Source organism: Phyllostomus hastatus, unplaced genomic scaffold, assembly GCF_019186645.2.
Source record: "Phyllostomus hastatus isolate PE091 unplaced genomic scaffold, TTU_PhHast_1.1 phas_contig_159, whole genome shotgun sequence".
NCBI lineage: Eukaryota > Metazoa > Chordata > Mammalia > Chiroptera > Phyllostomidae > Phyllostomus > Phyllostomus hastatus.
In genome coordinates this window covers 9224377-9251426 of record NW_025333640.1, presented here as the reverse complement: position 1 = coordinate 9251426, position 27050 = coordinate 9224377, and the positions used below count along the sequence as shown (strand labels likewise).

The 27050-nt window shown below is 36.9% G+C and overlaps 1 protein-coding gene across 1 annotated transcript in view; it reads right to left on the bottom strand.

The window, feature by feature from the left end:
- Positions 1-19274: 19274 nt before the first annotated feature.
- FBXO8 (F-box protein 8) overlaps positions 19275-27050 on the bottom strand; it is a 40347-nt gene continuing 32571 nt past the window's right edge. Inside the window, exons 4-6 of the mRNA XM_045831760.1 lie at positions 23995-24113; positions 21267-21463; positions 19275-19908 (exon numbers count right to left, since the gene is read on the bottom strand). Coding sequence (XP_045687716.1) covers positions 19721-19908; positions 21267-21463; positions 23995-24113 — 504 coding nt within the window. The 3' untranslated portion in view covers positions 19275-19720. The remainder of the gene's footprint in view (positions 19909-21266; positions 21464-23994; positions 24114-27050) is intronic.

Genomic DNA, 27050 nt, shown 5'->3' with positions numbered 1-27050 from the left:
ATAGAAACAATGATCTAATATTTATGTTGGTTTCCTAATAACCAATTCAAGAATATTGTCAATTTGATTCAGAACCTATTATTCAGAAATCAAGATTTTGGTAAACTGCTTAGAGTTTAACAAACATATTGGCTTGGCAATTTATTATGAATAAGTTGTAGAATCTCTGATAGTATACACACATGAGAGAGTTCCTGTTTTTTAGATTTCTAAAACTTTTTATTGAAGTATATCAATCCAAAAAGGGACACAAATCATAAATGAAAGCTTGATAAATAGTTAAAAATAATACTCTTCATGTATCTACCTAGATCAAGAGAAGAACATTGCCAGCATCTCAGAATGTCCCCTCATTAAAAAAAAAAAAAAAAACAAAAAAAAACAAAAACAGAAAGACAGACAACATTTATTAGATGTTTGGGAGTATTTTTTAATAGTTGCTCATCAATTGCTCAGATTTTTTCAATGTCAGTATCATGGATTTCCACTCCCACCCCCTCTCTCTTGTCTTCAAGAAAATAGAAATAAAATGCTTTGAGCTTTCCTGTGTTGAGGAGGGAACAAAAACAGGCTCCCAATCTTTTTTCCCCCTCCCTCTGGCAACAGGCACCCCTTCCCCCAGCTTTCCTTGTTCCGTATGGAGAGACATAACAAACAAACGATTACATGTTGAAAAACACATCTGAAAACAGAAAGGTCACGTTACTACCGAGTCCTGGGAAACATTAATCTGGTGTTTGGAAAACAGTTGACAGTTGAAGGTTGGAGTTTCTTTTCTATTCTTGGGGGGGGGGGGCGGAGAGAGAGAGAGAAAGAGAGAGGGAGGGAGAATATCTGCATGAGAATAAAAAAGTAAAAGTCAATATTTTGTGGCCTCTTTGGAAATAAATGCTTGGGGTGGGGGAGGAGGGACTGCTAACGTTCTAACACAGATTTCAAAACATTATCAAATCAAGGAAACTACAGGGACAAAGAGAACCTGAGGGGTGGCTCTAGTTCGCCAAAGTGTGGAGGTGTGAGTGTGTCTTTTCCTAAAGTAATGAATGTGAATAGTGAGAAATAACCACGATAACATCAAGACCTGAACGCCTGAGGGGAGAGTTTGCTGGACGAAAACCAGTCCCTTTTCTAATAGCAGCGCATGAGAAGGTGAAAGTTGATTGCCTGACCACTTGCCTCACTGTGGCATTTCTCTACGCCCGCGCCCACCCCCTCCTCCGCCGTGTCCCCCAGTCTCTGGCTCTGCGCGGAATTCCTTTCCCTGACTTGGATGGGCGCCGGGAACCCGTCGCCCAGCGGCCCAAGTGGCTGGGAGGTGAGCTGGGTGTCTAGCACCCTGACATCTGTCTGAGAGTGTCTGAGACTCCTCTCATCTGAACGTGTGATGTAGAATGAGAAAGAAGATCTGAAGTACATTCCTGAGCCAGTAACTGGAAACATCACCTTGAAAATTATGCCGATTAATTCCCATGAGAGCAAAGTGGGAATCCTTCTTTACAGGCGGATCTAATCCTCCTTAGATCCTCCCTCTAAAACAGAACGAATCTGCGATGCAGGAGGTGGGGGCGGGGGCAGGCAGTGAGAGCGGGAATCAAGAGACTAGGAGCAAGCAGCAATTTTTCTTGAGCTTTCAGTGACCTTGAGAATGTCACTTTAAATTTGATGGGCGCAGGACTCCCCATGCACAAAATGAAATCTGATGGTGCGCTCTTGCATTCTTTGACTCTTGGACAATAATCAGGTCATCGAGAGCAGATGTGGTCAGTTGCGAGAATCTCCCCCAGCCCCTTTTGCGTGTCAAAGTGCAAGCGCGCGTTTCTGGAGCCAAGGAGACTCATGCAAAGATTCGGGGCAATTACTCCGTCTGGGTCGGCAAATTTCACGACGAGCTGCGACAGTTACCCTGCCTAGGGCCAACGCGGCAAGGACGCGCGGGATCGCTGTGCCCCTGCTGTCCAGGCTGACAGTGATTTATGCTCTGGTGACACAAGTCGGCCATAAACCTGGGTTGTTAGACTGGATTTGGGAGCTGCGGCGGAGTTAACGCAGGGCTGCTGAGCCCAGAGGACTGATCCTCCACCCGGCACGCCTTTCCCCAGCCTCCCAACTCCGCGCTCCAGGGCGCAGAGTTTTCAGCTTTTCCTGCTTTGTTGGATTCGATTTCAAACCCCTTGATTGACAGAAAGCATGTCCGTCCACTCTTGGACCTGTCTGCCCAAGTCTGGTGCGTGTCCTGGCGGCCGCGGGCTGCGCGAGCTCCGGGTGCAAGCTGCTGCCAGGCCACGGAGCGCCAAGGCCCGGCAAGCGGACGGTGGGAACGATCCGCCCTAGAGTTCCATGTGCATCGCCCTGATGGTGGAGGGAGGGGGGTGGGCTCTTTGCCTCGGGAATGAATTACCCTTGATCATTTATTTTAAAACGTGAACTCCTCCAGAACCTAGCAGCTGCTGTGGCCATAGCCCCAGCTCTAGGCAAGCAGCCAAACTGTGCTCTCTATGAAGGAGCGAGACTGGTTCCATCCGGTTACAAATACACTTTTTTTCCCCCCCTCTAGCTAGCAGATCCTGAGGCGCTTCTCTCGCCATTCACAGTCCACAGTTCTCAGCAGGCTGTGTCACCGAAGCTTGCTGCAGCCTCTCCAGACGTCGCAAAGCCCACGCCTCCTCCCGGCAGGCCTCGGGTGGGACCGCGGGACACCTAACGCCGCTGGTGGGTGCTGACTTGACCCTTCCAGGCTCCTTCCCGGTTCCTTTCTGAACGCAGCAATTCAAAAATTCACTTTTTAAAACTATTTCCAAACAAAATCAGACGACTAAGAGATTACAAAGAATTTAACTGAAGTCAGGCATCAATGTTTTGGCAACATTGTCCCTTGAGACTGAGGGAGGGAGGGGGCTATCCCCCCTTTACAATTCACGCTATTTCTTTCAACTTTGTGGTCGACTTGATTCCAGAGAGCGACGCGGACACGGTCTTGAAACCGAATGGAGCGTAACGCGCTGTTCCTCTCCGGCTCTCGGCGGCGAAGCCCCCGGAACCCCCTCTGCACAGACAGCCCCGCCGCCGCCGGGGCGCAGCCGCCGACTCTGGGCAGCAGGCCCTGCAGTAGAGAGACGGCGAGATGAGACGCGAGAGGAGCGCGGAGCTGAGGTCTTGCAGTCTAGGAGGAATCCAGCCTCTGCTTCCCGGCATCGCCTCTGTTTAGGTCACACCGTCCCGCCCCCACGCCCCCTCCCAACACGCACCTGGAGGGAGAGGAAGTGCACGCGGGAGACAGTGGGAGAAGCAACTCCGTCCCCTCCAACCCCCAGGCGATCAGAATCTCTTAAAGCCACGCGATTTGCTTAGTTCTGGTGGAAGTCGCAGAGGATGCTAATGAGACACATCAACGGTCTGGCACTGCTATGCGCAGAAGGGCACAACCCTCATTCATAAATATTACTCCAGATTTGTTAAAGACGTTAAATGATTTTTATTCCCTTCGGAATCTCCGGTGGTACACCTAAGATGTTGAAGGAGATCGGTAGGGTTTGTGCTAGTCACGTGCCAGAACACTGTTAAAGTGAAAGGAAAAATGGAACCAAGAGTTTTTAAAAGAACACAACAAAACGCTCACATAATTTTATGAGAACAGTTACAGTGAAGAAATTACATTCCCAATTTAATAAAATTTAGTTATTTTAGTCGTTTGCACAGCTTTTCTAAATTGACATTTCATTGTAAAACTTTGCAGAAAATATATTGCTCCCCTATCAAATTATAACGCCAGGGCAGCAAATAGTGTATTTCACTTTTAAACGCATGCAGTTATTTTGAAACAAAATGTTTTAACTACCTAGAACTTACACAAAACACTAAGCACACGGTTGTATTTTAGAAATTATTCCAATACATTCTCCTCTGTGAAATCGGAATTTACTCCATTTAAACCAAGAAAGAACAACTAACTCTTTGGGTTAAATGTTTTTTTCTGAATTCCTCATGTGATTTGGAAAGTCATAAATGAGTATTTGTAAGAAATCATTAAACATCAAGATTAAAATGCTATATGATTTTCCTAGTAAAACATAACTTATAATTCATAGCCGATCATATGAAACTTATTTATAAATTTTGTACTTTTATGAAAAATAATTCACTTGTCATGTGTATTTTATAGCAAAATGAGAGTCTTAGTGTTTAGTTTCAACACACTTGTAATAACAATTACTTTGTTTTATTTTATTTCTTTTCAAAGCCCCTCTCCCAAATGAGATATCTTTTTGTTTAAACAGCAAATTATATCAAAATATGAAATCTGAAGGAATTAGCTCTTGGAAAGTTTTTTGATAACTTTAGAGATTATATTTGTTGTTTTTTCTATTTCTAATGCCCATAATTTATTGTACGTATCTGAATCTATACTTTGTGTGACCTTCACTGTCATTTTCCACATAAGTCATGTATATTAAGCAGGCAGGGAAAATTAATTTTAAAACTCATTTATTTTTAAAATATTACACGTAGTTTGAGGTAAGTAAACTAAATTTAGAATTTTTGTCACAATGGTAGATCAAATATAAGTAGTGAAAATCACTTACCTACTTTCTCTTGATTAAAAAAAAGAAGTAAGTAGAATTCTCTGGTCAGACTACATAATCTGTGTCCCCAGTAGTTTTTATAAAAAATATTAATATTTAGACTATAGGACTAGCTTTATCCCAGTTAGGGAGATTTTTTGAAAAACACAAGCATAAAAGTAAAAAGACAGTTTCCCCGCATATCCACTCTCCAAACTTCCTATCCCAATACAGCAGAAATAATCCTTTTATTCCATTAAAATGGTCACTAACCTTATAATGATAAAAGAACGTTTTAATCTCTTACCTGAAGCAGTCTTGTCAATGTAGCAGGAACAGAACTGGGGCTGTTCTCTGCAGCCGGTCACAGTGCCAGGCTCTGCACTGTTTCGTCTTTGTGAAGGCTGAAGTAACAATGTATGACTATTACCTCCTGGGACCCTTATAACCCGGGATAGATAGCTGGTTCAAATAAATGCTATAGACCTTGACCCAGGGATATAGCAGAGGAACACAAATGATTTCACATACACTAAAAACATAATTCAAATGTTATTCTAAAATTTGTTTTTCTTGTGTATGTTATTTTGTATGTACATGTGAATGCTATATCCAATCAATAGATAGGTAAGACGTGATTATAAAAACATTATTTAAACCTTTTTCTCCCCCAGAGCAGTAGAAATCACCTTAGAAGCAACTTCCATTTTTGAAGTCTTTGAAATGTGGATGTTTCTCATTCTAAAAAGTTTTAAACTTCTTAAAAGCTGCCATTTAAAAAACTGATGTTGTTCCGTAAGTTACATCTGTAAGGTTACATTTCCTGTAGATTCTGTCAAAATGAAGTCATTGGTTGCTTGGGATTTAATATTTATTTAGATGTGTGTGCCTATTTGTTTAAAACTGAGAACTTTGGAGAGAGTTTTAATTCTATGCAACATAAATGAGTTTTATCTAACAAATGTACATAGTTTCAGCTTAAAAGAACCAAGACTGTATCTCAAAAATGTATTATCCAAACATATTAGTATATTGCCAATCTAAGATCAGCTTCATGTGAAAGCAAAATGATTAAGTTCTTTCAATTAACTAAAAATATACCGTTATATATTATATGTATACATATTTTGCTGATTTTAAAATGCAAAATAATCCTCCTGAGAAAGAAATTTGAAGTGAATTACCTAATTATTTTTCCAGTCCAGATTTTAAGGTGCTAAAACACACAGTTTTGTTTTTTAAAATATTTCCAAAGAAATTCTCAGAAATCAAAAAGGCATCAGAGGAACCCTCTATCCAAAAAATACAGTCATTATTCTGCTTTATGAAATCACTGATCTTTATTCCAGGAGAAATATGTTAAGAAGTCACTAATGCTTTTGGTTCACTGAGTAGAAGCATGGATGTTATGCTGAAAAAAGAATAATATATATTAATTCATATGCATAGGCACTCATTTTAAAACGAGGGCTAACGGGACTTCGTAATTTTTGGCAGCAGAAAAAGGGAATAGCAAGCATCAAAGCCCAAAGCAAGAAGAAAGCTAGTCATGGTTTTCAGGCAAAGGAGACAGAATATTTTCCAGGGTATAGTTGATTTAATTTGGAGCAGTTGGGGTGAAGGAGCCTTAGGCTGTCACTGAGCTATCTGCATTATCTGTCTACACAAAGCAATGATAACATCTCCTGTTTTTAATGAGCTATATATTTCTAACTCGATAATATAACACCCCCCCAACTTTAGAAATAATTTGTAACTTTCATTTCAGTTGGGAAATGCATTTCCCCAACACCATATCATGATTTCATTTTTAATTACATTTTCCATATTAACAGCCTTCAAGTGGTTTCCTCCAGTAAGAACTCACCATTCGTTTAACAACTAATTTTAATCTACTAAACACCAGGCACTATTCTAGGAGCACCAATAAAGAAAACAAACAAAATCCTTGCCCTAGGTAGAGATAGGGTAATTCTTTCAGAGAGTATGAAAATTAATCATTAAGAATAGAAAATAAAATTAAATCCTGTAGTTTTCAGATTATCCACCAGGTGGCAAAGTATGCAAAAATTGACAGTTTAATATGGACCAAAATGTTTCTTTTTGAGCACGGCAGTTAATAGCTAATGGTCGTAAGGAATCTTGTGTTCAGTTTCATACATCACTCCTTGTGAGGGACTCATGCTTTCAAGGAAAGCAGAGAGTCACCTGCACTTCCCAGACATCTGTCTACAAGCTACAAGTTCCCAAGACTATCTTAAGAAAATTTGTTTTCTTCCTCCCATATTTCTCTATGCCCCAAGGTGTATGGGTTATAGAAATCTGCCTGCAGGTCTGAACATCTGGCTTTGCATGGGATTCCCCAAAGCCTTGAGTTGATTGTATGCAAATTTACACAGAAAAACAGCAATCACACTGTGATTTGCTCATAATTGTCCCAAAGACTAACAACTTAGAATAACATCCATGCTGAGAAATAGTCAAACATATCTGCCAAGGTATACATACAAGCAACCGTGCATATTTCTTGTTTCCAGACACCCCTGAAGTGTAACCTCACGCTTACATTGAAGAAATAAAATTACTGCATTTATTCAGATTTCTTCTTCGGAATAGAAGATATTTGCAAACAAAATTGGACCTTTATTCATCTTTAGATCACCCAAAGAGATTAAAATATATTCTCTTCTTAGAAAATGGTTTATACAGAATGTAGAGATACTTTTTGTGTGGTTTAAGTGTAGAGTTTGAGATTTTTCCTAATATCTCACCACCCCCACCGGGCCCTGCGAGATTTGACCCCGTCTCCTATAAAATCACCTCCTTCTATGGGTTTCCTCCTTCATCCATTTATGCATTCCTTAAATATTTCCTGGCTTTTTCTTGTTTCAATGAATCTTTTAAAGTACTTGGAATAGAAAAGCAAATGTAACTGTATTTCTTCATGAAGCCTACATTCTGTCACACATGGATCAACTTCGTTTTGCTTCATGGCCTTTGCATCTGCTGCTTCCCTTGCTTTGAACCACTCTTATCCAGATCTTCTCAGAGATGGATGTATTTAGATAGATACTCACACACACACACACACACACACACATACACTTACACATATACATATACTATACATATACATATACTATACATATACATATACATATACATATACATATACATTGCTGTGGCCAATATATCCAGGACTCACTATCCTGGGACCCCTCAGTAAGGTCAAGTTTATCTCCTCAGAGTGTACTTGTAAAGACTAAATGAGTTCAAGAATACAAAGCCCTTAGCAGAGTAAGCTTAACAGCAGAGTAGGATAAATGTCATCTGTTATTTTGATTTGATTACCATTATTGTCAATTAAAGATCTCCACAATCTTTGCAGAGATTTCTGAGACTCAAGTCCTTGTGGTGTTGACCAAACTACAAACTGAACCCCTCTACAGGAACCTAAATCTATGAAATCTATTTCCAAGATGCTGAAAGATTATTTCCTGCTCCCCTGTGCAGCATGATACAAATATGCCTGATTAAACAGTATGGTTTTTATCATGGATGCCAATTGGAAAATAATTTAGAGATGTTTTTGATTGGAAACAAATTTTGACCCTTTGGTGTATTTACATTCAAAATGTTTCCACTGCAAAGTGTTTAAACTTTTATTATTGCATTTATCACGTTGTATTATAGTCATGGGTAGGGTGGCCATACTTCCTAGCTTATGCCTGTTGTCTTGAAGTACCATCTGGTTTAGCAGTTTAGCACTCTCAGAGGTGTCCTGGTGTAGACAATAAACTCTAGAGTCCGCCACGTTATGGGGCAGGTGCCTGGCTGGAGAGCCTGAAGAGCACTGGGTGGTCTCAAAGTCGAGTGTGGGTCTTTGTGAGAAACTGTTGAGTCTGGCGACCCAGAGCTATCTGGATGATTTGCACACAAAGAAGGGCTTTGAGGGTAAACTTAGGCACTGGAAGCTGAAGGCAGAATCAGTAGAGGAAAGTCAGGAAGGCCTCAGAGACAATGTCTGAGCCCCAGAAGAGAGAGTTCCTCCTGCCATTTCTGCTAAGAAAGCATTATATTCTTGGACAGTGAGGACTGCAGAGAATAGCACCACCAGTAAGCTCTTTTAGAAATTGTAGTTGTAACAAGTCTATTAGGCGACAGCACCTTGGTCAAGCAATTAAGGGGGATGGGATATAACCTGGAAGATGCTTTGCAACCCTCAGTGAGGTGTGAAAACAACTAAGGACACTGAAAAATCCTCAGGTGGGAGTTGGGGGGGCTGATTTGCATGTGTCTTTGTCAGTGCAAGATTTAACTGGGTTTGGTATAATTTTAAAATTAGATACTCCAATTACAGAGCCAATTACAGTGTATTCATTAAAAAAAGAATATTTGGTAGGTAGGATGCCTCATGCCCTGGCAAGGACATAGGGCTGGTAAGAAGATACTTTTCTAAACACAGAGTGCCTTGGTTATTTAGTTTTAAAATTGTAGCCCTGGCCCGGCAGCTCATTCAGTTAGTGCATTGTCCCAATACGCCAGCCAAGTCTGCAGGTTCCCTGGTCAGGGCACACACAAGAACCAACCAATGAATGCTTAAATCAGTAGAACAACAAACTGATCTCTCTTTCTCTCTCTCTCTCTCTCTCTCTCTCTCTCTCTCTCTCTCTCTCTCTCTCTCAAAATCAACAAATAAATTTTAAAAATTGTATTGTGAAAGAGTATTTAAATTGAAGCATGGTATATTTGTATATCTAAGGCATGTTCTTTAAGTTCTTTGAGATTTTTGATATTTCATTTGAGAACCTTTGTCAATCAGTCTGTTCATTCAACAAATATTTAGACTTTGCTATTTGACATGCACTGTGCTAGGTGACCATGACACTGTCAATATACATATCCATTCTTGTGGTTTATTCTACCATTTTTATACCCAGGACTCTCCCAAAACATTATCTCAGCATTTATCTCCAATCCTGCTCTATATTACATTTTCAAATCCAAGGGAACAAAGGGGAATTCATTCTCCCATTCACATCCTCTCTCTCTCATTACTTTACCCCCAAACCAAGCAGACCTGTCCTTCACTTGTATTCCTCCTCTCTATCACAGTAACACCTTCTTCAGACTAGCCAGAGTAACTCTTTCATCTTTACATCCAACTGCCAGGAATTTGCCAAGACGGTTTATCTCCAAGATGTCTCTTAAATCTTCCTGGTATCATGTCCACTTCCAATAACAATACTAAAGTTCATATTTCACTTGCATAATTACAGTAGGCTTTTCACTGGTTTCCTTATATTACAATCTGTTGCATTTTGTACTTCATATTTTAGATTGGCTTTTGAAAGATTTTTTTTTATTTTTTAAAGATTTTATTTATATATTTTTAGAGAGGGAAGGGAGGGAGAAAGAGAGAGAGAGAGAAATATCAATGTGCAGTTGCTGGGGGTCATGGCCTGCAACCCAGGTATGTACCCTGACTGGGAATCGAACCGTGATGCTTTGGTTCACAGCCCATGCTCAATCCACTGAGCTACGCCAGCCAAGGCTTGAAAGATCTTCTTAAATCACAGATCAGAAATGATACCTCTCTTCATGAAAGTCTCCTATTGCCTACAAAAATAAAGTACCAGATCTCTATTTTAGCATAGTCTTTCTCCAACCTATGCATTCCAGTCCTTTCCTCCACTAAATGATTGCTCAGACCTTACCCTTGAATTCCAGCAGATTGTTCACTGTTCTTTGACCCTCACACACTTTTGTTTCCATGCCTCTGATCAGCCTATTGTCCCACCAAGTAATACACCGATGGAAGTAATACTCATCTTTTCAAATTCAGCTAGTCACTATTAAATGCTCACTCTTCTCTTTCTAAAACATTTTTAAAGAGTTCTTTTAACACATTTTCTTCTGCTGTTCATTAAGTTAGTAACATACAAGATGTACTTGGGAGTCTGCCTCTCAATCCCTTAAGTGGTCATGTGAACGTCCAAAAGTCACATCACTTCTGCAGACCATCGCTGAGTCATGGTGATATGTAGACAGTATCGTAGAACTGTATGTGATTACGGGTTCCCTTCCTCCCCCTGCAGCCCTTGGTGACAGGGAGCCATTCACTTTATTTTTGTCTCATTCACAGCACCTAGTTAATTTCTTCCTTGCACAAAATGAGCCGTTTTTAAATGCTTGTTTGAATAGCTAAATTAAAACTTCATCATAATGTAAAATAATGCCCTAAACTTAGGTCATATTATAAGTTTTTGGGAGCTATCATGAATTTGATTAGGTGAGAAATGAGATTTTCCTCTTATGGTGAGAAAAAGCACAAAATTCATCAGAATGACTTTAGGGGAGCACATAATGTGATTGGCTATATTAAGCTTTTAAGTAAGTCAATGTAATAATAACGGAAAACATTAGAAACATTATGAATCAATGACAATGGGAAACTGGTGAGGAGAAGGGCAAATATCATTCAACTTAACAGTGTAAAATAAAGAGGAGCACAGAAGCAAATATCGGCAATGCTTATTAAAAAGTGACTTTAGCTATCAAATTCCAAATATCCAAAATCATCTCTATGGAGACAGAGATGCATTTGGCTCTTTCAGTCCGATGTAAAACACGAAGCATTTGATTCAGGTGACTTCCTTTGATCTGATTTCATAATCATCGGTCTACTTTCCGCAGGCTGGTGAAGAGAGAGAAAGTACCAATCACACTACTAAATTATCACGGTCACATTCCCTTTAGTTCTGGATTTTAAAACAATCACTCTTATGAAAAATGCATTTGCTTGAAGTGTGTTGACAAAACCAGATTTTTGGGGCTGATAACCAGACCCAGAACCATCACGACTTCATCACGGCCATAGATGCTGCGTAGGAGAGCTGGTTCAGGGCCTCCGATTCCACCCAGTCCAACAACAGCTCGGCCCCATTCACGACACTTTTCTCTAGCTTATTATTGACAATGGCCATAATCTTTCTTGGGTGGCATTTTGGAAAACACTATGTATCATTTGCTTCCTTCCGAGATTAATTAAGGGAAGGAGAGAAATACATACATAATGTATATATTACTTATGCAGTACAAACAAAAATCTCCAAAGTGAAATAAAATGAATAACTGTGAATTGCTCCATAAACACAACTTCCTACACTAGATTTTTAGGGAAAAATATGTAATGCACTGCCTATGTTGAAATCTCACTAAAGTTCACAGGCATGGAAAATAGCCTATATAGTTTCTCAGAAGGTTAGAAACACAAAGAACTATCCAATGGCTTCCGATTGAGAATGACAGTCGCTTGGGAAGAAACTCACTGCAGGGCCATGTCATGGGTGACAGTTGTACTGGTTTACACACACAGCTACTTTATTTTCCTTCTCTTATTTTCTTCTCAATAAGAGCAGCAGCCTTGGTAACTGTTCCCAGGCCTCTCCACTCCTGGTGCCCACCCCAGGGGCACAGGCAGATACTCACGGGGAGCCTGGCTCTGGCAGATGGTCTCTCTCCTCAGGCTGCATGTATTCATGCAGCTCAGGAGGGGCGCCCTCAAAGCTGTTTAATATAAAAGAACGCATTGTTCATTTTTTTGTTTTGAAAAAATTGGCCAGTATACATTATGTTAAATGTCTACAAAGTAGTCTTCAGATGTGTATCAGATCCCTAGGAACTTCTCCATGTATTTGGTGGAAGAAATTCTTTCTGCTGGAACTCTTTTGGACAGGTTTTTAAAATAAGATGATAAGCATTGGTTTCTTACAGTTAAACACCAAAGCAAAACTGTATATTGCACTGACCACATAATAACTAGCCACCATCTGTAATTTTGTTTTGGCTAATCATGACTGATTATTTTAAACATAAGTGCCTAAGTAAGTAAAACAGGGGTATATTAAGTCAAATCACAACCTTGTAGCTTAATCTGAAATGTGATTATAAAATTAGGTCATGCAGATGGCTCCAAAAAGTGTTTTCAAAAATGTAAAATGATTTCACTTTTGAAGACAAGCTTCATCTTAATTCTTTAAGTAGAAAGAAAGAAAAGAAACAGAAAGTAACTTGAGATCCTCTTTGTTTAATTTTTAAAATAAATCAGGGAGGAGGAACTTGGTAAAGATATTGTCTTTAAATAGTTTCCTTTGGGGAAAATATCATTGACTTAAATGTTTCAAAAGTGGTTAACCTCTTGTGAAGAGACTGAACACAATATGCTAGGTATGCGTGTCTCCCATCACACATATTTCTGATCCAGACTTTTAAGCTGTCAATGCCCGAGAGACAATGCCACTGACGCGAACCTGGCACTAGTCCTGCCAGTTAATTTTTCCCCTGGAGAGCGGTTTTGGGCGACAGAGTGGCGTCCGGGCTTCCCAGGTTGTTGCGCTGACAAACCGCAGTGGCGGTCAAGTCAAGGAGCCCGACGAAATCTCATTAATCATTCTAAATTAAATCCAACCTTCCTCCCTGACCATACCCAGAAGAAAGCCATTTTTTTTTCTGTTTAACAAATAAAAATTTCCTCAGTAAAGATTTGGTATCTTTCTTTTGTTGGTCTTTAATTCGATCAGACAAAAATAAAATAAAGCAACCCACTTTTCTAAGCCTGGAAACAAAACATTTGTCCAGATATGATTTAACAGATCAACCAGGTGTCTTTTAAAAATAAAACAAATTTGGAATAAAAATACATGGAAACATTCTGAGGGGCAACTATACTCGTTAGATTAAGGACACCATTTATCTTTCAATGAATTTATTTCATTGTATCTAAAATATGTAACCTTTACTAATATTTGAAAGAATAAGAAAAAACTCATTATCTGTAATATTTTGGCGTATTTTATTCATTTTTCCCAGTCACAGATTTTTGCTCTGTTTTACATAGTAATTATAACGTGTGTATGTGTATAACTTAATATCCTTTTAAATATCAGCTTTGTAACTGTTTTCCATATTATTTATTATAAACCATCATAGCTTCATAGTAATACATCACGAGGATGTCTCTGGGTAGGTATACTTCACCAGTGCTTAGCATAGTGTCTGGTACATAGTATGTACTCAAATATTTGTTGGTTATTTGCTAGAAAAGACCCACATTTGGGGGGTCCAGTTGTTTCTGTCTTTTTGTAAAACACTAAAAACAATGATGTGATTAAGATGTATGTGCTGCCTTCTGTCTATTTTGGACTATTTCCGTTGAATGGCTTCCCAAAGAGGACATACTCACTTGCAAATGCTTGAAAAGAAACTGTAAGCAGTTGCGTTATTTAAAGTGATCTTTAAGAAAAAGTTTACTTTAAACTCCAAAAAACAAATTCCACTTGGAATAAATAGGTTATTATGTTAAATATTAAGACTTCTGAACCAGCTTACTCTCATTGAGCACCATATCAAAAATATTGTTGAAAATATAAAAGATCAATTTAGAGAAATAACAAGATCAATGATTTAAACTCTTTAAATTAAAAAAAAAATCAAAGCCAAAATTTAGCCAAATATTTAAAATTAGAAGTCCTAGAGAGATGAATTTACATCTAGAATAATACATAGATTAAATCTGTATTAACATTTTTAAATATTAAATAATATATTCTGACTTAAACTTTTGTACATCTAAAAGGTCTGGGTATATTTTTTAAAAATGCAAATAGTAAAGCATCTTTCTCTATGCTTATGTAGAAACTGAACCAGGGCTAAAATAATTCAGTCGGGTGGATTGAGAAACTGCTGTGGGCCACAGTCTGTGTTAGGAACCGAGGGAGATGCAATAGCAACATTTTCACCCACAAGAATTGAGAAAGTTGTGCTGGAGGAAAAAGAGTCTGGGAGGACTTTGAGGGACAAATAGCATTTCAACAGGTAACTCCAGGGGAGGGATGACAAGCTTTCCAGATGGGAAAGCAGAACAAATGAGATTAGAGAGTGTTAGTTTTAACAGAATGTAATAGGAAAAAATCCTGATGATAAGTTTGGAAAACTGAAAGTTTTTAAGCATTTTCCCATCTTGTGTTTTTTCTTTAAAAAAAAAATTCCGTATGTTGGAAAACAGGTGTTGATTGCGTGTAGGACATATGTACTCGCAGGACCCAGTGGCGAGGTGTGTTCTGAGCTTGAAACAGCGCAGTCTTCAGTAGGCAGGAAGGTGTAGACAGGTCGGGGTTGCCGTGGTTCATAAGTACTCTTGTGGGTTTCAGCCGGGCTCAGATTACACAGCGAGGAAGGGAATGTTTGGTCACAGACAATATAAAAGACATTAGCACTACTGTGATTTTCTAGCCTCAAAGAACTCAGCCCCAAGTGGAATAGGCAACTTCAAAAAAGGCTGAGGGTAGATGAGGAAAAACTGTTTTCTTGGACTGCTTCACATGCAAAGCTGACCATTCTTCCTAAATTTCTTCTTCCCTGGTTCTTGGGATACCATTCTTCTCTGGCCCTTCTCCGGTTTTAACAAAACCTCTTTTTCCTTTTTTTCTCTACCAAAACTTAAAATGTTTTGTTTCCCAAGTATTTCTTTTTACTCAACATATTCCCTAGAAGAGTTGTCTTTTCCCACCCTTCACTTCCTATACCAATACAATCCCCCAAACTGACATAGTCAGCCCCAATTGTTTACGAACTCTACTCTTATTCTCCAGTTGCAGTCAATCAATGTTCTATTGCTACTTTCAAATTCAAAAATTGGGATCCTTATCTTTCCATTTTTCTCCATTATTCTACAGGTGGCTTCTCCTAGTAGCTATTTTGCTAACAAGACAACCAGATCCCCATGTTAGAAGACTTTGTCCAAAAATCACTACATTTTATCAATTACCAGTGTTATTTTTTTTTGAAATTCATTCCTCCTCTCTAAATCCTCTGCCATTTTGCTAGTTAAGTCCTTATAATAAAATCTGACAAGCTGGGAGCAATCATTGACCTTAATAAAATCATATTCTGATAAAGGAGTTGGACATGTAGAAAATTATAACAATAAAAATATTTACTAAGTGCTATAGTTTATGAAGAAAGAACCAATTAAAACCAGGGATGGTATGGTAAAGGCAGTTTTGATAGCTTTGACAAAGAAAATATACTTGGAGTGGATCTTAGATAAGGGGAACTTTAGACACAGAAGGGAGAGAAGAATATCACAGAAAGAACGGCATATAAAAGGCAAAGACAGACCACACTACATTCGAGATGAGGCTTTAAAAGAAAAGCTAAGGCCAGATTATGAAGAAGCTTACATACCACGCCAAGGAAGCTATAATCAATGTTGTAGAGAGAAAGGAGGCATTGAAAGGCTTTAAATAGTTGGTATCATCAGGAGTTTGCATTTTAGAAAGATAAGTTTGTTGTATCCAAAAGAACTTCCAATAGTTCCCAGGGTTAGGGGATATGCTTCCCCAGTAGGCACCTGGAAACACTGGGGCATTATTTATGCGTCACAATTACTGAGGGACGCTACTAGCCTCCAGCAGGGAAAATCTAGGCATATTTACATCCTGTACTGTACGGAGCAGTCTCCCATGATAAAGAACATCCTTCCCCAAAAGCCAATGGGACCCCCACTGGGAAACAATGAATTGCTAACTTAGTAAATGTTTAGTAAGTATTTATTAAGGTTTTTCATAGATAGAATATTTTTAAAATTGTACTCACCTAGTTTTAAAAATAACCAAGAGCAAAACCTATTTAGCTAGCATAAGTAGTAAAAGAATACTGTTTAATTGGAGAGGGTTCCCACTTCAGGCGATGGCCACATAGCTCTTTCAGAACAATCTTCCAACAGACAAAAATCACAAACACCGGACAGAATATATCAACTGCCTGGAAGCAGTGGAAAGCAATCTAAAGCAGGCTGCTAAGGCCCTGACCAGTGCCTCAGCTGGTTGGGTGTAGCCAGTCAGGGGACATGCCTGGGTTGCTGGTTCTGCCCCAGCTGGGGTGCGGACAACAGGCAACTGATCGATGTTTCTCTCCCTCCCTTCTTCTGTCTCTAAAAATAAATAAATTTAAAAAAATAGGCTGATAAGACAGAGGAGAGAACACTTGAAAGAAGAAAATAGCATTGAATGACTTTCCCAATTTTTATAGCTCTTAGCCTGAGGGTAGTCCCCATTCTATATCAATGGCAGGCTATAGCTTCACTGACTTAAAGAGCCATGGGATAGAGTTTGTGGTAATGGCAGTTGCTGAAAAATAAAGGGAAAATACTGGCAAAAAAAAAAAAAGCACCAGAGAAAAAGCCCAAGTTCTACATGCAAACTCTGCCCCAAACCCCTGACTGGTCTCTGAAGCGCGCGTGCACAGGAAAGACTCCAAGCAGAGCAGCTGAGTTAAAGAACTAAACTGAGATGTGAGCTGCCACCCACTGCAGGGGAGCAGGGGCTTGAAATAGAAATTCAGTCAAATTAACAAACAACATGTTAAAAAAACATCTTTGGAGACATGTTATCAGAATCCCAGATTTCTACACCTTATTCACCATGCCCAAGACAAAATCTAAATTACTAATGTACGAAAGAACAGAAAAATGTAATCTATTTACAAAAGACAAGGAAGACTGCCACTGAGATGACCTTGATACTGAAATGAGCTGAAAAAGATTTTAAAGCAGCTATTATAATGATTAAGAGTGTAAGGGAAATGTGCTCGTAATGAAGGGATATGAAATAGCACAGAAATATAAATTATAAAAACTAAATGAAATTTCTATAACCAAAAAATACAGTAATTAAGAGAAAAAAATGATTGAATGGGATTAAAAGAAGAATGATTACCAGAGAGTAAGTGAATTGGAGTATAGATCCAGATACACAATGCAATTGAAAAAGAAGAATGAAAAAATCAACAGAACCTCACAGGTCTGTGAGAGATCAAAAAAGCCTAGCATTAGAAATGACAGTGAGAGTAAATGTGAGTATTTTTTACTTAAAATATATATGATTGTTCAAAGCAAACTATATTATTTTATTGTTGAGTTTATAACGTATGTTATTTATAAGACATATGACAACTATGAGATAACACATAGGGCAATGAGATAAACATACCCCTATGGTTACAAAGTTTTTAATATTTTAGGTGTAGTGGTTCAATATTAACAATAAATAGACTTTGTAGAGCTGTGTCTTTTGATATGGTCTTGGTTTACACAGGTGTAGGCATTTGTGAAGACTCATTAATTAGTATATTTAATATTTATGCATTTTATTAAATGTAAATTTACCTAAAAGAAAAAAATTAAAAATTGATCTCTAGTTAATGATATGCAAGCTGAAGTCTTTAGGAACGAAGTGTACCGATATCTGAAACTTACTGAGACTTGTATCAAACCAGTACGATGGGCTGATTGATGGGTAGACAGATGGATAAATATGTGGTAAAGTGAATGCAATAAAATTTTAATTGTTAAATCTAGGTAGGTGAACACTAGCATTCTATGTAAAATATTTAACTTTTATATGTTTGCAATTTTTCAGAATAAAATGCTAAAAAAATAATACTGCCAATTTATATTTACTGTCAGGTCAGAATGGAAAAGTAAAACAGGAAAAAGGAAAAGAAACTGAGAAAAGGAAGATACAAAAAAAAAGTAAAAGAAAGGAGATAGTCAAGCTACAACAGGCTGGAAAACCAAATGGTAGGGGGAAACAGGAATGGAAAAGCAAAGACAAGACAAAAAAAGGAGACAGAGAAGGCAGAGTGCCATTCCCTGGAAAATAGGAATAATAATAAACATTATCATTACTCTTTGTTTTTAGAAAATTTCATGATAGTTTTGAAGTTATGTAATCATTTTTGAAGTTTAAGAATTATTTTGTCATGGAATTCAAGATTATGTACCTGAGAATATTATTATGACATTTGCTTCAAAAATTTAGAAAGGGTTTACTACCAGTCGAAAAGTCCCTTTGACTTTCAAAAGTTGTTTATCTTATGGTTTGTCCTTGAAAATTCTGCAGCACGCCATTCAGTTGTAATACTCCCTTAGGGCCAGATATGGAAAGAAGCTAGGATTCCACACCTCTAGTAATTAATTTTTACTCCTCCAATTCTCTCCCAATAAACTAGTAGCTCTATCCATCACATAGTGTATCATTCCCGAGCTGATGCTTTTCATTTAAAGGTATTTCCAGAGAACTTTTGTCTTACTATAGAAATACACTGTTCTTTATCATTCCAATGTTAAGGTTTTAATTACTAAATAATTGTTAATTAAGTTACACTTTATACACTTGATCTCCATTAAGCAGTAGTTTTCCTCTCATTACCCAACCACATAACATCTGTGAAGGCAGAACCGGTATCTAAATTTCGCAAGTACCCACCATAGTGCTTAGCATGTAGAAGACCCTTGATGAATATTTATTGAGTGAATGAATAGAGAGTGTTTACTATCATTCACAAAATCCTTACCCCAACTGATCTAAACAGAAACCATCAATATTAGGTCAATAATAAAGATAGACTAAGTACTTCAAATATGTTGTGATATTATTTTGTTCATTGTGACTTGACTAACCCAGAAGTTTTAAAAATTAAGTGATAAATTTATATTGTAAAAATACGTGCCTATTTTGCATACTAACAAGTCAATACTCTTTTCAAAGTTCAAAGGAAAGAGAAGCTAGTATTGATTTTTACCAAAGTAAGATTCAACATTTATGAAAACTGATAATCTCAGATCAGAATCAAATAAATTTCAGGGCTCAGTTTGAGAGAAAAAAAGGCTTTAGTTAAAATTTTTACAATAAAATAATTATGATTATAAATCTCTTTAGTTAATTATGTACACATTACATGGTATTTTAAAAAAAGAATGGAAATGAGTAAAGTTTTTCAGGAAAATCTAATGCACAAATATACTATCTTTTAGAGTATAATGTCAGTTTAACATTCTTAAACAGCTGTGTCAGACAAGGGCTCTGCTTTGTGCAAACATGATAAGCAAAATTAAGAAAAATTCTGCAAAATTGTTTAGTTCCTCAAGGAAATTACTAAAAAAGAAAATAGTAAAAGAAAACAAGACCGCACACTCAAGCTTGATTGTATACAGAGGCTAGAAGAACCAGCACTAAGGTAACCCCCATATCTGCTAAATAAGTCCTTGGGTAGCTTTTAGTTGGACGTTAAAAGTTAAAGTCCTAGCAATTGTGCTTTTATGCAGCCACATGGCCAATAAGGTAGATGTTGTCATAAAGGTGCCCTACAAAATCTTCACTAATATTCTGAGCAGCACGACGGGTATTTCGAATAAATTCTCGTTTTGACATTTTATTCTTCACATGAGGGCTAGTGAGGTCAATGGAAAGCAGAATCAGAGAGTAGCACAGGACATAGACCGCATCTGGAAGGAAAAAGAAACGTTTCAAAATGTGGTTCCACAGGCACGAGGCAACGCAGACACATTCATGATTCCAAGGGCTCGAGGCTGGATTCTAATGCCAGGACCACCAGGCCAGCGGGTGGGACCAGGTCTCCTCTGTTTTCAGCTGTGCCCATCCAGTGTCCTGGGACATGCCCCGTCCTGGGCAAACAGGGAGGGCTCAGCATCCTAATCGAATACCAATGCTGCACTTTCTTTAATTCAAAAGAACTTCCAAATAGTGCAGGAGTTTATAGTGAAAACTCACTCTAAATTTTAAAAGGTCATAATTGGTTTTATTTTCCTCTCATTTCAAATGTGATAGGCCCATTCAACTTCCCACAAAGTACTGTTGTGCTGTCAGCATATTTACCTTTCATTAAAAAGAGACCAAATATTTATTTACATATGATTTTACAAAATCCCAATTTAATCTGAAAGCATCTTTAATGACAAGAAAATATATTAACTTGGTACTAGAAAGTAAAATGTAAACAACTCATAAGATTGTTAAAATAATATTATTTGAGATATGTATTTTAAGGTCTATGGAATTTATACATTACTCTCAAAAGTAAATCCTTAGGGAAAAGATTGCTAAAGCTGAGCACCATGCAACAAAAATATTTATATTTATATATATGTGTATATATATACACACACATACACACACAGAGTTAGGGCAATAGTTGATGTTTACTATAAAAATAGTAACAAACTTCATGATACTTGCTACTGCTATTTGCTAAACTGCTTGCTACTACTACGGTGTTTATATTTCAGAATCCCCAGTCTTAATAAGGCTAATTTAAACATTATGTCTTATAAAAGCATTTACAATAAATTTTGTATGATAAATATTTTGTAATATTCTTAGTAAAGTAAGCATAATAAAACTTGATATGAATAGATAAGTAAAGCTATATCTCATGAGAAAATATGTGACTCAAAGTATATTATGTACATACACACATGAACACTAGTTATATTAAAAACACATATTAGAAAAATTTTAGGTGTTACTTATATAATATATAAACTATTAAAAGCTTTAAAAATAATTTCTCAAGTTTTTAATTAGACTAGTAAAACTACCAATGTTCAAACAAGAATAATTTTTTTTAAAACTTATATAGTTAAGTGTAACTTTCTTCCTAAAACAGTATATCTACTATATATAAATGATATGGCAAGCTAAAGTAGTCACTGCTACAAGCAGTAAAACAAGTATTCATAAGTTTTCTCTGTGGTGAGAAACATGTCTCATAAACTACTGTTTTTACCTGGAGGTGGGAGTGAGAGAAGGAAGGAATTCACTATATATATATTTATATTCTTACCAGGGCTAAGACCAAGTTCTCTCATTAAATCAGGGTTACAAGCACAGAATCTATGTGAGAACTTTGTTATAAGAGTTTCAAGATATTCCCCACGCTCTTCAGGGGCATGGATGTGACGAAAAAATTCTCTCAGTGCATTGGGCAAGAATTGATTTCTAAAATTATGCAGTGTTACCAGGTCATCCAAGACATCTCTCCTAATAAGAAAAAAAAAAGATACAGCTTTAGTTAACATTTCTCTATTAATCATCTTTTGAATAAAAATAATTTATTATTGAATACCAGATCAGCTAATCCTATAAAGTGTATATAATTCTTAAATTTTTAAAAAATCTGAGTGTGATTATCTAAGCAATATGTTTCATAAATATAGTAACAAGTAATTCTAATTATAAAATAAAAAAATAAAGTTTTCAGTATTAAAAAGGGCAGCTACCATACTTTTTAAGTGCCTTCTTGGCTAAGTCCAAATAAACAACATAATATTTTATATTTTTAAGTTACAAAAATAAGGAGTGTCCACCTTCTACATCAATCCACATCATCAGAGGTAACAACAGTTTATGCATACTTTAAAAAATGTCTACATATACTATATATTGTTCTAGAATTTTCTTTTGTTTATTTTATATAGTATATGAGGTCTGTCTGGAAAAAATCCAACCATTGTTAATATAATGAGAACGGTTTGCATGACATCAATGTAACCTGGCAGCCAAGGAGAGTGCACATTGTTCAGCACGTGTGTGAACAATGATGATTTCACTGTACTAGTCAGTGGGGGTGGTAGACACTGTTGAGTGAGCACGTGTACTGTGTGGCCGTCACATTCAAAATGACTGAGTGAACAGACCAATGAATCTGCATCAAATTTTGCATTAAGCTTGAACATTCTTCCATGGAAACTATTCGGATGATTCAGAGGGCCGCAGATACTGGCAACTGGTGATTGGCAGCCTCATCACAACAACACACCCACTCATGCATCATGTCTCAGGCAGAGATTTTTGGTGAAACGTTAAATCAGCCAGGTAACTCAGTCCCCCTACAGCCCAGATTTGGCACCTGGAGACATCTGGCTTTTCCCCAAAACTAAATTCACCTTTAAAAGGGAGGAGATTTTAGACCTTTGATGAGATTAGGGAAAATGTGACAGGGTAGCTGATGGCAACTGGGAGAATTGTGTGAGGTCCCAAGGTGCCTCCTTTGAAGTGGACTGAGGCATCACTGTCCTATGTACAGCATTTCTTGTATGTTGTATCTTCTTCATTGAATATCTCAACTTTTCATGGTACATGGCTGGTCACTTTCTGGACAGACCTCTGATTGTGAACAACTTTCTATGTCTTTACACATAGGTCTAACTCATTCTTTTTAATAGCTCCACAGTATCCCATCTTATGCAATAATTCTAATGATAAACATTTAGGTTATTTATAATTATAGAAATATTTGTATATATATACATAATTATTTTATTAATAACATCCTAATAGTCATTTTTGTTATAAATGCTTCAATCATTATTGAACCAAATCATGATTATATAATCACAGTCTTTTAATATCTACCAGTAGCTTATGGCAGGGATAGGCAAACAATAGTTAGTGGACCAAATATGGCCACTGCCTATTTTTATAAATTAAATTTTATTAGAACACAGCTACACTCACTTGTTTGTACACAGTGTATGTCTAATTTCATGACACAATGGCAGAGTTATAAGTAGCTGTGACAGAGATCACATGGTCTGTAAAACCTAAAATATTTACAGAAAGATCAGCTTCTTTAGAGAAAAACTGCTGATTCATAGGTACCTCACATTTAAAGATCAAACGAGTTAATGAAACCATGTCTATGTAAGAGATTTCTTTCAATGATCAGTATGCTGGACTGTGAACTCCTCAAAGACAGGGGTCATGCTTGAATCAACAGCACGACCCTACCCTTTAGCAAAGTTCCTAGATTATAATGAATGCAGAGGCTGTTGAAAAATCCTAAGAAGTCAAAACGACTGAAAATTACCATAAAAAGACAAACATATTTTGAGCCATTCATTAGATTAGTCTGAAATCTTTAATTTTAAAAATAGTAGTTCAGTGACATCACATCAAAATATTATCCCAGTATTTTTTATGTCAATTGATCATCATCATTGAAGAGTACAAACGACTACCAAGTTGGAACAGCTAGGAGGCATCATTTCTACATGTGCAAAACACACTGTTCAATGACACATCTGCAGGACTTCTGAAGCTGTACGTGACATTTTTGTGTAGTATTGATATGTAAATACACACATATTTCATATCACTTGGGATTTATGAGTTTATTATTACAATTTGTCTATTTGATTTTGATATGGGCAATTTCAGAATTCAGAACTTTTAGTTACCCAAACACATAAATTTTACAGCTAGTTATGAAGAAAAAGGACTGCAGCTTCCTCAAAAACACTTGGTTTTGGTTTGCTATTACAAAGATGCTAGGTTTCCACTTTGTGCACACATGTGTATTGTGTGGGGGGGATTTTTAAACCTTTACTTTCCTTATCATGCTAATAAGTTAAAGCTAGCAAAGAAATGACTTGTAAAATATATGAACCTTTTCTCTGTCTTTGCTCAATTTTGCAACTAGATAACTACTGCTCACTATAGTTTTTAAAATAAAGCAACTCATAAAAAGCATCACTAAACTCATTTCTGATGAAAAATTTAATTTTGTTTACCTTTCATCAAGATAGATTCTCAGTTTTTTCCAATTTAGTGTTCTTGTGCAGAAAATAAACTTTGCTATCTCCTTTGGCGAATCGTCTAGGATACCCTTGGACATAAAGTAGTTCACCCCCTAAGGCAGAAAGACAAATCTCATAAATAATAAAATCAGTCTTTATTTATAAATTTAACAATTAGGCAATACCAGAACAATAGCTATAAATCCTTTCTAGCATTAAGACTTTTTATAGCTTTAACATGCAAAATACAAGCTAGAACTTAAACTGAAACTATTCTTTATGGCTGCTGGTTTACATGCAATGAAAAGTAGGAAATTCAAAGTTAAGACTCCTAAAGAAAGTCTAATTCAATTTTCTGGCTCATGTCAGTTAAAACTAACTATCCCAAAATATAGCCTAAATTAGGGATGGGGGTGTTGAAGAGGAAAAGGAGAAACTACATATAGACTTCAAAATAAGCCTTATCAGAAACACTTCTGCTAGCCAACACACATACACATACACAGGCACACACAATTTCTTAAAGCTGAGATACACATTCTCATGCACTTTTCAAAGAACTAGTTTCTAGAGAAAAAAGATTCTCCAAATGAAAGGCTAACAACTTTATTCTGAAAAGAAAAATAATTAAATTATTTAACTTAAAGCAAAGTGGGCACAATTCCAGGCTAGTTTATGGGCTGTGCACACTTTGGCTTTAAGCATTGCTATATTCTACAAGAATTTATTCCCAACACACACTGAGGCAAAACATAAAACAATTTATGTTTTTCATAGGATTTATCTTTGAATTTCCTTTTCTCTGCATGCAAAGTTTTCCAGAGAAGCATTACCCATAGTTTGTACCTACTTTAGATTTAAACCACCACCAACAAAACATCAACAACAACAAAAAAATCAAACACTAAAACTAATGTTCTCTCAATGTATATGGAGGCCACATTCAAATGATTGCCTTAAGTGGATTTGAATGTGCAATTATTGAAATAAAAGGCAGGTGTGTTTATTTCAACTCACAGTTATCCAGATACATGCATTACCATGAATGCTCGGGTCTGGATAATAGCATATTGTGTGCAGTTAATCGGTAGAGAAAATGACGTATTATGTACACCCAACATACTGTTTTCACACATAAATTCCTTCAGCATTTCTTTCCCTTACACTTACGCAGTACTCAGATATATTACAAACTTTAAGAATACAAAAAGTTGTAAGATTTTTATAAAATGCTCTTAAAACTCTCACAAAATTTTCATACTGAAAAAATGTTAAAAAATAACTTGGTACCATAAGGTAATGCTTTTGAAAGGTTATAATTATCTGTAAATTGTAATTCAAAGATAAGTTTTTGTATATAAAACTAATTGTATGAGCCATCAGATAACATCCTAATGAGAATTTTAATAGGACCAAAGTGGTCCTAAAGCACTGATTCCAAAAATGTATCGAAAGAACAAATTGTGTTATCCTGAAACTTCCTTGTCAACTCAATTGCAAGCCATATTTCAGACTGCATCCCCGATACAAGACTAGAGAATGTTAACATGATCAAGATGGAAAGCCGGAGAGTTTGTCTGGAATGCGGCTTTCAACAACTGTCTGAGGGGGCAGGAACCAGAGGAATGGTGATGCTTGTTCCCTCCTTCCTCCATTAGTTTGAATAATCGAGAGTTGACTGTATATTTAATTGATCTACTTAGCAAAAATTGTCAGGTATTTTATAAAATTCCTGCTTTTAAAAGAATAACAATCAGAAGTGCTTAATTTGAACTCAAGTGATTCAAAGACAAAGACATGTCGATTAAATATTATTTAACAGGGTCTTCATTCATACCTACTTGTAAATCAATTTTTAAGACATGTAAAACAATTCTAATCTAATTTTTAAAAATATATGAAATATATGCTTTGGCCATTATGGCTCAGTTGGTTGGTGTGTCGTTCTGTGGACTGAAAGACTGAGAGTTTGATCCCCAGTCAGGGCACATACCTAGTGGTGGGTAGATTCCCCCCGTTGGGGCACTTATGAGAGGCAACCAATGTTTCTATCTCATGTCAATGTTTCTCTCCCTCCTTCTCCCTCTCTCTCTCTCTCTCTCTCTCTCTCTCTCTGTCTCTCTTGCTTGCCTCTTCTGCCTCCTTCTCCTCTCCCTATCTCTAAAAGGCAATTTAAAAAGTCCTCAGGTGAGAATAAATAAATAAAATTATATAAAAATATTAGAAAAACACTAATGTGATTCATTAAATAGTATATACATTTCTAATTACATAATATATGCCATTTTAATATCATTTGATGCTCCTTAGTTATAAATTAACATTGGTATTTGCCTCACATAAGTATCATAAAAGTATACTGTTGGTCATTCCTTTTTTATGGATTACATGTTTTGAGACTTTAATATCTAACCTAATTTGTTCAGGTTTGAACACATGAAAAAGCAATAAAAAAATGCAAGGGAAATCTATTCTAAAAACACGGGGGAAAAAAAAACCCTCATATGCTACTGAGCCAGGGGATAATCAAAAGTAAAAGGCAAGAATAGCTGACATATTTGGCTTAGATGCAGAGAGAAATGACTCACTGAAAAAAAAAATGACTGATAGTAAAAAGCCCAAAGGTTCTGGAGGGCATTAATTTGAAGGAAACAGTGGTGGTGTGGTCTTAGAAACTCGGATAGATAGCACTAGAAAGGCACAGTAGGCTGTTGGCAATGTAACATGAAAAAAGTGAGAACTGAAGGTACAGATTAAGGATCCTGAATAAGAAGAATCAGTAAGGGGGCAGGGATAGAATCAGGAATGCCCGGAGGCTAAGAGCCTTTGAAATTAAAAGTACACAATGCAATTACACAGCACAGTTAAAGAAGCATACTTTTCAAGAAGCAGGGCCAAATTATACCTCTGCCACTCAATGACTAGGCTAACACAAAAAATTTACCTAACTTTTTGAGCCTCAGGTCCTGATCAGTAAAAACTAAAAGGCTATTGTGAGTATATACAAGTGTCTAGCATAGAACAATGGTTAATTTCCTTTGTTTTTTAGA